At 35.2% G+C, this 12,774-nt stretch overlaps 1 protein-coding gene across 1 annotated transcript in view; it reads left to right on the plus strand.

The window, feature by feature from the left end:
• LOC108751879 (muscle M-line assembly protein unc-89-like) overlaps positions 1 to 12,774 on the plus strand; it is a 28,525-nt gene that overhangs the window by 14,903 nt on the left and 848 nt on the right. The window contains exons 4-10 of the mRNA XM_018492354.1: positions 132 to 401; positions 672 to 780; positions 1,198 to 1,384; positions 3,920 to 4,058; positions 6,296 to 6,483; positions 6,777 to 6,910; positions 8,095 to 8,320. Coding sequence (XP_018347856.1) covers positions 132 to 401; positions 672 to 780; positions 1,198 to 1,384; positions 3,920 to 4,058; positions 6,296 to 6,483; positions 6,777 to 6,910; positions 8,095 to 8,320 — 1,253 coding nt within the window. The remainder of the gene's footprint in view (positions 1 to 131; positions 402 to 671; positions 781 to 1,197; positions 1,385 to 3,919; positions 4,059 to 6,295; positions 6,484 to 6,776; positions 6,911 to 8,094; positions 8,321 to 12,774) is intronic.

Below are 12,774 nucleotides of genomic sequence, written 5' to 3' on the forward strand. Positions count from 1 at the left end.
TACAATAAATAATAACTGATGTGTATGTGTGTGTGTAATAATAACTGTTGTGTGTGTGTGTGTGTGTGTATTTAGTGCGGCACGAGGGATTAAAGCTCTCTTGATTAACTGAGCATTTCGCATGAATTTAGACGCGCCGGAGACGAGATTAGTCGGCGTCCCAACTGGCCAGCTCGAGGAGGGCCGCGATCAGTTGGAAATCCGATGTCTCGCTGACGCTAATCCGCCAGCTTCGATCCTCTGGAGGAAAACCAAGAGTCCTGGGGTGACGGAAGTGGCTAGCATCGGAGAAACCCTCATGTTCTCCCCAATTTACAGAAATCACGCCGCCGTTTACCTCTGTGAGGCGTCAAACATCGAAGGCGAGAGCAGTCCGGTCTCAGTACAGGTGTCTGTAAACTGTACGTGTATCACTGTCACTTTGCGATTCTGAATCTGTCATGTTCACTTCAATGCATTCCAAAATTTTTGCTCTGACCACCATTTTTGATATAAGAATTTTCACTAAATAATATACTGTAATTTTCTTTATCTTCATGTATTTCGAATCACTATATACGTGAATATTCACGTAATAATTATTTTAAAAGAGATATAGAATAAAAATTAATAGAAATTGTTATACGAAATAACTTTTATTCACAGTTTCAGAATAAATTGATTTTTTCTAGATCCACCAACGATCAGCGCAGTCGGACCGGATCGATTAACAACTGCGTTGTTATATTCTGGTGCATCCTTCGAATGTCATGCTGATGCGATGCCGCCAGCCGAGTACAGGTGATCAATATCAATTGTTTTATTTTTACTTCTTTTAGAATTTTTTTTTTGCATTCACTCATATTGATAGTTGATTTTTCTAACTTTGAGATTTTTCATATAAAAAGCTCAAACTGATCTGCCTGATTGTAAAATCACGTCAAATTAAAAATAAATTTTATTATCAAAATTGATATGCGTTTTTCTTTTAATTATTATAATGCTATTTTTAATTTTCCATTTAATTTTAATTCGCTTTCTTAGATTGTACTTCAGTTTACAAGAGTCTAACATCTGATATATAGCTTAGAGCGAAAATTATTAATTATTAATTTCTTTCTTTTATTTTTATATCTTTTCATTAGCTTATACTTCCGCGGTGGCATTTGGAAGTGTCTTTAATTTGCAAATTTCCGATGTGCGGTGATGCGTGTGCAGATGGGCACAGATATTCACGGACGGTCGCATGCCGTTGGAATGCGGAACGGGACAGCGATTGATCCTGACGAACGTGACGTATGAGCAACAGGGTCAATACATATGTCTCGCCTCCAACAAGATCAATGGCAACGTCAGGGAAGTTAAAAGCGACCCTGTGTCCCTGCAAGTGGTCGGCGCTCCACGGGTAAGACGACGCATCGTCGCGGCGGAACGTTGAAAAAGTTTCGCTGCAAATCAGAATTACCAGGGGAATCCGACGTTGACGAATAGCGTTTCCGGCGGACGCGTCGCGAAAAAATATCGCTTCATTACTTTACGGGATCCAGGGATCATTGAATATCTTTCGTGAGCGCGGAATATCCTCATGAATACTTTGCCTAAAGTCCGTCGTTCAGCTTCGACTACCCGGATGTAATATCGGTGGAAAAAAAATGAGTAGAAAATGTAGTTTGTAACGAAGAAGAAATGTTGCTCCAGTGCATCAACCTCGTCCTGCTTTATTATTTCGTAGAAAACACCAAGATATACCAAGGATGAGCTGAGATCGTGTATGCGCCAACGTGGATAAATTAGCACAAAAAAAAAAGGAGATTGCAGAATGATTTAACGTTTAATGAAACGAACATAACTTGATAAGCAAATTAAAACTTACTACCCTATACGTTATTGTTAAGTAAATTATTTTCCATCATAGTGAAAAGTTAAGTCTTGTGTAGATCTTATATAATACGTATTATTTATTCATCCATTTGTCGCAAAGCAAATAATATATTGCTCTAATAATTGCGATAAAACAATATATTTAGAAATTATTTTTATGATATACTCCACTAACATAATTTATTAGCTAGATATTGATTAAATATTGTATTAACATCAATTGGAAATATATTTAGCTAATATTACGCCAATAAATTCTGTTATTAAAGTATAATATATATATACTGAGTATATCCGTTCAACTTCAAATGCATTTTTTAATGACAATATCCTTCATTCACTTTTTCATTCGCCAATATTGCGCGTACATTCCATCATCGAGTTTTATTATACAGAATAAATATCATGGTAATACAAAAATCAATATCTTCGTTATTTGTAACGAATCGCGTTGTTTCTTTCAAAAGAGCGCCTCAATATCATATAGGTACAGACATGTTTTTGTTTTGTATAAAAATAACATAAAAATAACCATAGCTGCAATTAATTGAAAAGGTCACTCTTCAATGCTTTTGTACATAACAATCCAGAATAAATACGCGTACATGTTAGAACGAATTTTCAAACAAATTTCAATTGTATTTGATTTATCAAAGAAATTGTCCGATGTTACTCAATTCTTTACATATATTATGTATTCGGTATTTTTTATGCACACATGTTTTTTATGTATATATACATATTTAATTACATGTACATTCAGAAATGCATATTGCAAGTAAAATTTGTAAACACAGCATAACTAGAACTGCATACAACAGAGATTAAATTATATTCCAATTACCGTGATATTACAGACCTTCGTAATTTGATTCTGATCAATGACTGAATCCAATAGCTAATTATCTGGCTGTTAACGAAAAAAACTCAATTTTAATATATCGCGGGACTTTTTTTATTGAATTTGCATGATGGCAAAACGCATGTAACTTAATGCAGGTTACTGGCTGCACAAAGGTTTGATTTCCGTTTCATTTAATATGAAATAATTTCATCTGTTAAAATTCGACAGCGCTATTAATATCTCGTTCAAATTGATTTTGACGTTGCGTACGCACACAGCTATTTTATATTACACGTTCGTCTCGGGAGTCGAATATCACGCGAAAGGAGCAATTGGAAAAATTTTATTATACGATTTATTTCATAGGCATGTTGCCTGGAAATCAGTTGAAATGTCGATACCATGTAATCAAATCAATATTTTAATTATGATTGCGATATGTACGAAAACGTGACAAGCGTTGCCGATACAAATATCGTAAAAATGATGAATTACATTTGCACGTATATATTTCAACGATATATGAGATGTGGTTTTGAAATTGCGATACTCTGCAGAAATGAGTATGAATTATCTCAATGTATCATAATGTGAAAAATGTATCCGTATGATAATGTTTTTATCTCGCGATGCACATAGGATGACAATGAATTGAGTTATAATGTGCGCATCATAAATCATAAGTTTCTTTCACGACCGAAAATGATTTACAGTTTTTGTTCATGAAACACATATCATTCAGTTTCGTATTTTGGATGCTTAGTCACGTATCATTCATATCTAAATTGAGCCTTTTTTTTTATTGAATCATCTATCATATTTCTTGATAATATCTCTTTCACATATTCCGATATGTTAACGAAAAAAAAAAAAGAAGAATTGCCACGGTCCATCTACAATGTTTCAATTTTCGCTGCATGCATTTCCGCACTTTTGATGAATCGTCACTGTATCCGTCTGAATATCGATTATTATAGAGTATATTTTTATATATTTAATTATCTAATAATTCGTAACATATTCGATTAGTTTTGATTTAAAGTTGCTCTCTACGAAGTTTTGCCCGCAAAACGACAGTTGTGCACCACCGTGAGATAGTCCGAATAGAAAGTAACTCGCGACATTCACCGTTTGCCGTTTGATAACCGCGAAAGAGGAGAAGGGAGGTCTCAGCAACGAACTTTCCATTCAAAGGACGTTAAACATGTGTCGCAGGTGGTGAAGCCGACCATCACAGAGAAGTTTGTCGTCGTGACGACGGAGGGTAACCCGGCCAGATTAGAGATCAGACTGTGCTCCGACCCGAAGCCGCGGCTCGTAGCCTGGGAATGGGGCAGCACCAGACTGCACGCCGGTTAGAGACTGCTTGCCTCAAACTATCACAAGAAGTATTCGATTTCGTCTTTACTTTGGCCTTTTGCCTCCTGCGTGCACGTACGTGTTCTGTTATAAGTTTCGCATCATGGGGTAAATAACAGAGGTAACGATAAGAGCGGATATTACAGCTAACATTCTTTTTCTTAAGATATTTTTGTACGAACAGAAAAATGTATGTAATCTGATTAATCGAACTTACTACTTTCCTCTTATTTCGATATCGTCAATGTCGTCTGATACAATAATTTTCTGTAATTTAAAAAATTTTGTAAAGAATACACGGAAAGAACGATTTTGTTGAAGTATCTAAAAGTTTAGGCAGATAGTTATATATTCAGATAGATAGATATTTGAAATAATTTTGATAGACCACATCATAATAATTATGTGTGACAATCTCACACATGATAAGCAATGCTATAAAAAGTTTTAGCAACTAGTTTGAGCACTTTATATAATTAATTTGATAGTACAGTACATTATTATGAGATCTAAATCTAGCTAAATTTTTAGATACTTTAACAAGATTTTTCTTTTTCCATGTATAAAAAGATTTTAAAAGTATACAAATTAAAATTATCGCTAAAAACTTATTAGAATACATAGAAGATTGTCACACAAATCATATCGAATTTATTAATATATACTAAACACAGAAAAGTCGATTTTGCTGAAGCATTTAAAAATTTAACTACATATAGGTTTGAAAATAATTTTGTTAGACCATAAGAATAATTATGTAGAACACTCAAACTTGTTGCTAGAATGTCAAAACTTTTTACATTACTCATCATGTTTGAAATTCCTACGTAATTATTTTTAATGGTGCAATAAAATTATTTTCAGGTCTGAATTTTTATATACTTCAGCAAAATCATTCTTTTCGTGTAAATAAAATTATTTATTGAAACAAATTATTTGATTTTTATCGAGACATAAAGTAAAGAAGGTTATTAAAGATTATTATAAAGCGATAGGCGTGTTTACGATATTAGTAAATGACAAAGAACGTGTTGTTGAGAAAAGAAAGAGTTAAGAGAACTAGCTCAACTCGCGAAAACTTTCTATTAGAGTTTAAGGGAACATTGATCTCTCAGTCGCTTTGTATTACTCTTCGCAATACAATGGCGCTCTAGATCGCTCACTGCTCGAGTTACCCGCAAATGATAGCCGCATCTATGCTCTTTATCCTTGTAAACGTGTCAGTAAATACGAGAAACATGGGCAACGTATGTACGAAAGAGATACCACTTTCGCGAAGCACATTGTTCGCGTACTAAAATTGTTACGGCAGACGTCGGGCTGACTCGACTTTACTTTATTCCACTTTGACTTTCGCCTCGACCACCAACTTTTTCCAACAAGTCCTCCTTCGTTACGCGTCTGCCTCTTCGTTATGCGTTTCCCATGAAACGAAACGTCCGTCACCTCGCTCAACGAACCATTAATGTGCAAACTTTACTTTGGTTTTTGTTTCGAATACTACAAACGAGTAGCACAAACGGCCATAGTTATTAACGCTCCCTTCGCTTTTGCCTTCTTCTTCTTTTTTATTCGGTGAAACTGGAGCCCCGTTAAACTTCCCTTCACCTTCGTTGAATCAGCGGAAAGAGTACTCCAGCTTTACTGCTCGGGGTTGCTCTTTCGTACACAATTTTTTCAATGCTTCCCGACATAATTGGCACTCCACGCCGGGTACCTTATTGACGATCCCACCGCTATTCGCAATTACCCCCTTGGTTAATTGATCACTCGCTCGTAACCCGAGCTACGAGATCGCTTCGATCTTGAGACATCCGTCCAATTTCCGCGAGGCCCAAATCGATGCTCTCTCATGCCGGATACCGTGAATTTTTTGCACTCATTATTATCCGAGATACCGAGATTAATTAGTTCCCTCTTAACACGCTTACAAATCTTGCTTTTGAAAATTCTGTAAAATATTTTGGAACTTTTATACTTCGTACATGTTTAGATTTATTTTTATATTTATTAATATTAATTTTATTATTTCTCTTACAATTAGTTAGCTTTTTAATAGTAGCTTCGTCGATCTAATTGTTATAATTTGCACTTATTTTTTTCTTACTTTCTAGTATTATATAGATATTATGATCATTATTTTGCGAAATTTTCTTTCAGTTATTCGTAGAAATGGAAATGAAGAATAAATACATATTCTTGAGATATGCATGGAGTTGTTCTTATTGACAGGTGAGGTTCTGGAACCGCGCTATCGCGCGCTTGATCTGGAGCCGTTGGCTTCAGAAGATTGTTATATAGCGATCTTAGAGTTGACAAGTACAGTGAAAGAGGATCAAAGGCTGTATCATGTTATCGTGGAGAACGATCGTGGCAGTGACAGACGAGCACTCATGCTGAAAGTCGATGAGCCCGGCCAGGTAAACGTTGCAGACATAACGTTTTACTATTCTTTCCAAGACTTCTAACGTCATCTAAAACGTAAGCTCTTTTCGTAGACAAACCAGGAAAAGTATTCACACGTCAAGAAAAATTCTTTGTCGAGTTCTTTGTCGATTCTAGTTGAAGTGAATGTACAATATATACATAAAAGAAGTTGTCAAATTTTATATTTCTATATAATTGACGTATGCGAAAAAACTATTGGAATCTACACCAATGTTTGTGAGAAATGTTTTGGCGATGCACATAGAATATCTTTCTTTGTCCTCAGATTCCGCTTGTTATCGGCGCGGTGGCCGGATTCACGGTGCTCTCGATACTGATAATGGGATTCGTTTGTTTCCTACGTTCGGATAGATGCTGCGTAGCCAGAAACACAGTACCGGCACTGCAGCAAGTGCATTGGTAAGCACACGATATTACATTGCGCGATGATTTATAGGCGAGTAGACGGCGCCGTGGATCACGCGCGATGCTCCAATATTGTGTATGTACATTTGACCAGAACCATGTTAGAATATCTACGAATTTGCATACGTAGGAATACGGGATTTTTATTTTCAGAAAGAAAGATACATTTTTTAAATCTTATACGTCTCGTATAACATTCTGAATAAATGAATAATGCTCGATTTATAAGAAAATAACAAGCAAAAAGACAATTAAATAATATTTAATGTATAAAACAAAATGTATAAATCTATTAAATAACATCTAAGATAAAGGAAGAATATTTGTAAGATCATCTTGTTTTCAAGGCAAAGCCTTTCTTCTATATAAGATGCCCACATCGTGGAAGCGATGCTCCAATATTATATACATTACACGTACATTTGACAATAGTACTATTTATGAATTTGAATGTGTAGGAATATAGGATTTTTGTTCCAAAAAGAAAATAAATGTTTTTACATTTTTAACATCTTAAAAGATGTTAAGCATCACGAATAAATAAAGAATGAGCGATTTTTAAAAACAAAAAAACAAAAGGATAATTAATAGATATAACTTACTTATAAGCGAATTAGATTAGATGCATTCAATGCGTGTATTAAATCCGTTATATACAAATTGTTAATTGATATAAATATATTTATTATAAACATAGAAACCGTTAAATGTTGGTTAAACCATGAAATACCCAATACATTTTATCGTGCAGTTAGGTACGGTATATATTTTATAATTCAAAATATTTACATTGTTAGCTTTACACTTAGATTAAATCAGTATACAATGGTTTTAATATGCACTAGTACGCATTAATGCGTCCAATCAAATTCGCTATTATTTATAAAAACATAATGAATAAATTTATTAATACTCAACTTAAGAAAAAGGAAGAATATTTATAAGATTGTTCTCAAACTAAAGCCTTTCTCTTTTAGAAAGAAGTACTTTGTACTGTGACAAAATGAATAAATTATCTAATCCCCGTAGGTTCTTACAATTTAGTTTCTTTTCAAGCTGTATAAGCTAAGGAACCCTTTAAAGGGATTATCCGAAAGGCATTGCTTTACGTATCGCATAGGATATATACACAAAGCATCTATAATGAAACCGGGATGATATCCACCATTTCCATACAGTACAAAGGCTTCCAACGCTATGATAGAGGATCCACGCTTGGCAGTGGATACGATGGATCGTACGAGTCAGCAATTTGTCCCAGAGAAACGAGCCAATCACGTTCTGAAGCCCGTCCCGTCGCAGCAATACCAGCAGGAGTGTTATCAGCACGACCCGCAACACCAACAGCAACATTATCAGAGGCATCATCATCATGGGCAGCCTCACGGACAATACACGTTGCAGGTCAGTTAAGTTGGAAATAAAATAGAAAAAAAGAATACAAATTATATATTCTCGCACAGCTGCATAGCTAAAACCTGGCGTGCTATTTTTTTTCTTTCTTTCCTCTTCTCATTTTTTCTTATTTCTTCCTCTCGCTTTTCATTTATTATTTGTCACGTACCGTTGTTTCTAAAGGTGTTTCTACATAATTTGCAAATCACAAAACGTAATTTGCAAACACAAACGCAGAATGAAAATTTGCGTTTGTTTTTTCATTGCGTGTAGTTTGGTTTTCATCTGCGTGTAACTTGCGTGCGATAATCATCATTCTGCATCAACATTTGCGAACTACGTTTTGCGATTTGCGAAGTAAGTAGAGGCATCTTTAATCGCGTAAAGTTTAGAGTAAAATCATTTTTAACATATAATTAACATATAACACAACGTATAATTCCTTCAAACACGTTCGAAGTTAGTGATTAGGTGTTGCAGTCATAGATTGTTTTGCACGATAAATTTCTCATTAGTATATTAACTTTTTAATAATATGTAAATATATTACATTATAATAGAGTATAAATTATATTGTATTTATAATGTTTTGTTCTACATAATACTATTTTGTCGTATGATTACATTAAAAAGTTATAATGAAAGTAAGAATCTTAGATTTTGAAATATTATGTATGTAAATTTCATTGAGCGTAGGCTAAAATTTTTACTGAAAGATAAAGTCTCTCCTATCGAAACATTTTTGTATCACAGCTATATTGATTTTGTGGATCTCTATATTAAATTTGAGTAATAAAAAAGCTTTACGTAATAAAAAAATGCAGACTTTTAAGTGTTTTCTCTGATATTAATATTTATATATTCCTTTTTATGCAAAATTTTACTGTTTTTGTTAACGTAGAGCATATCAACACCTATCAGACAATTTATATTCTCCTATTCAATTTTACTGCATCATCGATCAGCACATCATAAAGTATCAGCTATTCTGCTTTAAACAAGATTCTTTTTCAATCGCTTGTTTATGTTATTGCACTCGTTTGAGAGTAGTTACCTGATCGAAGCACACGCGTTTAAATTTAATGCATTCGTGAAGGCAAAACTGCAAGTGCATGCAATTTGACCTGATTGCGAAGTGAACCGTCTAGATTAGCGTAATGATTTAATTTGTATTGAGTAATGAGTCGATATTAATGCTTATCCTTAATCTATCGAACTGTATATTTCGGTGATTATCGCATTTATTGATTATTTTTTTAATCATTCGCTTTCTCGGGGGCTCGTCAAGTAAAAAACATACAAAAGAAGAAAAAATATTAGAGATTACAACTTTTTTTTTTCAATGTTGACGCGCCCCGCACGTCCGTATATATCCATTAATTGAATCAATGAGCGAGCAATCTTGGCGCAGGAAAAATTTCTTCTACAAGACGAGGAACGGGACACACTAAATCGGATTAAAAAAGGCAAGGAACGAGGAGCGCAAACTTTCCACCTTTTCTCCCGGAAAGATCTCGAGGGTTTTATATATAAATAAAATATTGTATTTGTGTTCCCGATACACACGTACAACACACACATACACACACACACACACACACACATGACCAACGTGGAGATGTATAAATATAGATACACGTTACGTTTTAATGTACTCAACACACTCTACTGGGTCGTCCAAAAATTGGTTGACACCAATGAAAGTAATTAACGCGTACGTCATCCTCGCTCGCGTTCTTTTTCACGCGTTAAAGTTTATTATGATGTTACGATCGTTATATAATATAACTATACGATTATACGGGAGACGACACCATCCATTAGCGATCCTCGCGCAAGAAGTTTTTAGACGATCCAACGTTAAATTACAATACTTATGCGGCGACACGACGCGCTGCTCGCGCAAGTATCGAACGTATCATGTTCTCCGATCGCGATAGTAGCTTGAGTGATTTATGCGCTCGGTAGGGTGCATTACGCATGCATTTGGTTGCATCTAGTTCCCGGGTGTCCCTCCACCAATTACCGCTGTGTCCTTGTTTGTAATTTAATTTAGATAGATGTGTACATAAGTAGAGCGTGTCGACGATAACGCCGTCTCTACTGGCCGGTTGTACGCGCACGATTTCGCCTGAGTCGCGTCTCATCCTTGTAAAAAAAAGTAACCGGATTAAGGTAAATTGAGTGGAATTCATTACGGATGAAATTGAAACGCTTAATCGTAAACTGAATTCCTATCAATTCTCTTGCCGAGAGCCTCGGCTCGTTTCTCGCGGGGATAGCTCACCTCGTTCTGTTCTGATTTCACTTGCATCCAGAAAGGAGTATATTCCCTGCAGCCGCGCGTCCTGCGGGATTCAAGAACGTAAGACTGAACTCGACCGAGATCGCCGAATTTGCGCTCGCAGCTCTTAATGACGACCGATCGCGCACCGAGATCATCCAATCGTTTCGGAAACTTATAAGAGAATAGCTGTAATTTAATCATTGTTGCGCGAAACTCGTTACAGCCATACATTATCCCACACTTCCACTAAAAATTGTAGGCGCGATTAGCAAATATCAATATTACAGACGTAATTCTTTCTTTTCCCCCTTTTTTTTTCGTCCAGCCGTTGATGTCGTACGCTTTAAACAACGATAAGCATTGTGAACGAAATAATTAATTGTTACGCGAAACTCGTTACAGCTATACATTATTCCACACTGCCACTAAAAATTGTAGGCGCGATTAGGAAATATCAATACCGCAGGTATAATTCTTTCTTTTTTTTTTTCCTTCTTTCATCCGATCGTTGACATCGTATGCTTGAAACGCTGATAAGCATTGTAAACGAACCGTCGAAGACCATATTTGAAGAGTGTTTGTATCATAGATACTAATTAGTAATCGAAACTATGCTCATTACGACTTAATAACGATATGTTGCTATCTATTGAACACTAAGTGCATATGTACATACGCATATACATACGTATACCTATTTAGATCACGATCTAACTATACGAATCGACGTCCAATTAATGAAAGTTTTGACGTTAACAGCGATGTGTAATCGCCCACGTACGTTTGCGATAATTACGACGATGCGCTTCTACGTCGCTGTTGCAAAGGATAGTTTGAACAAAGCCGACAACTGACAGTGATTCGATTCACAGTTGTATAGTAGCTATATACGAATAATTTATCGGTTCAACAGAGACTCTCAGAAAAATGGGAACCAAGCTGTACAGATCGTTTCAGGACGTGTCGACCAACGAGTGAGCATGTCGGAATTGCATTTTGTATGTACCCTGCACCTCACGAGATTATGTACAGAGAAACTTTCCCATCGATTACTTTCATCTAAGTACGACGCACCGTATTGTTTACCGTTACCTCGATCATCCTATTAAGATTAGCTAATATTATATCTCCTGTTATCATCGACATTAATTAAGTCTGAAGGCGAACACCATCGACTTTGTAATTGGATTAACAATATGGGACTTCACTGTATGGCGTACGAGATAGTTTGGAGAAGTTGTGCCGAGTTCCCTTTCGTGTATAAAGTTGTCATCATTAAAAAGTGATCATACATATTGGTACCATTTAACATCACACCCATATATATCCCAATCCTGACTATAATGATTACAATCGAAATTTTTTTCAATTTTTGAATATTATTTTTTACTTTATTTTTAATTTATTATTTAATGAAAAAATATAAATCATTATACTATATGCATATTAACGCGTCGTGTATGAAATTATTCGTCTATTCGTTCATTTATTTCATCGCAACAATCATTCGTCATCACATATCTCTTATAACATAGTACATTTATAAGATAATCAGATTATACTTATGTACAAATGTCTACGTTTCTTTTTACGTTATTATGCATATACATACACACGTATCTTACTTCCTTAGTCTCGGTTTTGCCTGCCATGTTGAATCTGCTACCTAACTGTAGCCTGGATTATTTGGCACTTGTGCTGTCATGGGTGTAGAACAACCCTGCAACTTTACGTCCTCGCGTGCCACGTTTCGGACGCGCCTAGAATTGCACAGATTGCACCTATGCTAGTTTCTATCCCCGACTGCCAAGTAATAACCCGTAGAACATTATGATAGCAATTCGTGCCCCCGTTCGTGCACTATACGCGTATGCATTCGTATTAAGTTCGCATTAGTCTTCTGCAGCTCCGTACGTCGAACTACATTCGAAATAATTCATATATAAATATTTCGTTATTTTTTAAGAGGATTTATATGTTTAAAACTAATTCGCATTAATCTACGTGTTACGGTAACGCTACGCATTTTTTGCGTTCTATTTCAATAAACGATCAAGAGAATTTATTTTCATGCTATTCAAAAATTCGTATTTTTTTTAAATTAAAATTATACGTGCGCATTATATATATATATATATATATATATATATATATAATATTTTACAATACTTATCTT

This window comes from Trachymyrmex septentrionalis, unplaced genomic scaffold (genome assembly GCF_001594115.1).
Source record: "Trachymyrmex septentrionalis isolate Tsep2-gDNA-1 unplaced genomic scaffold, Tsep1.0 scaffold53, whole genome shotgun sequence".
NCBI lineage: Eukaryota > Metazoa > Arthropoda > Insecta > Hymenoptera > Formicidae > Trachymyrmex > Trachymyrmex septentrionalis.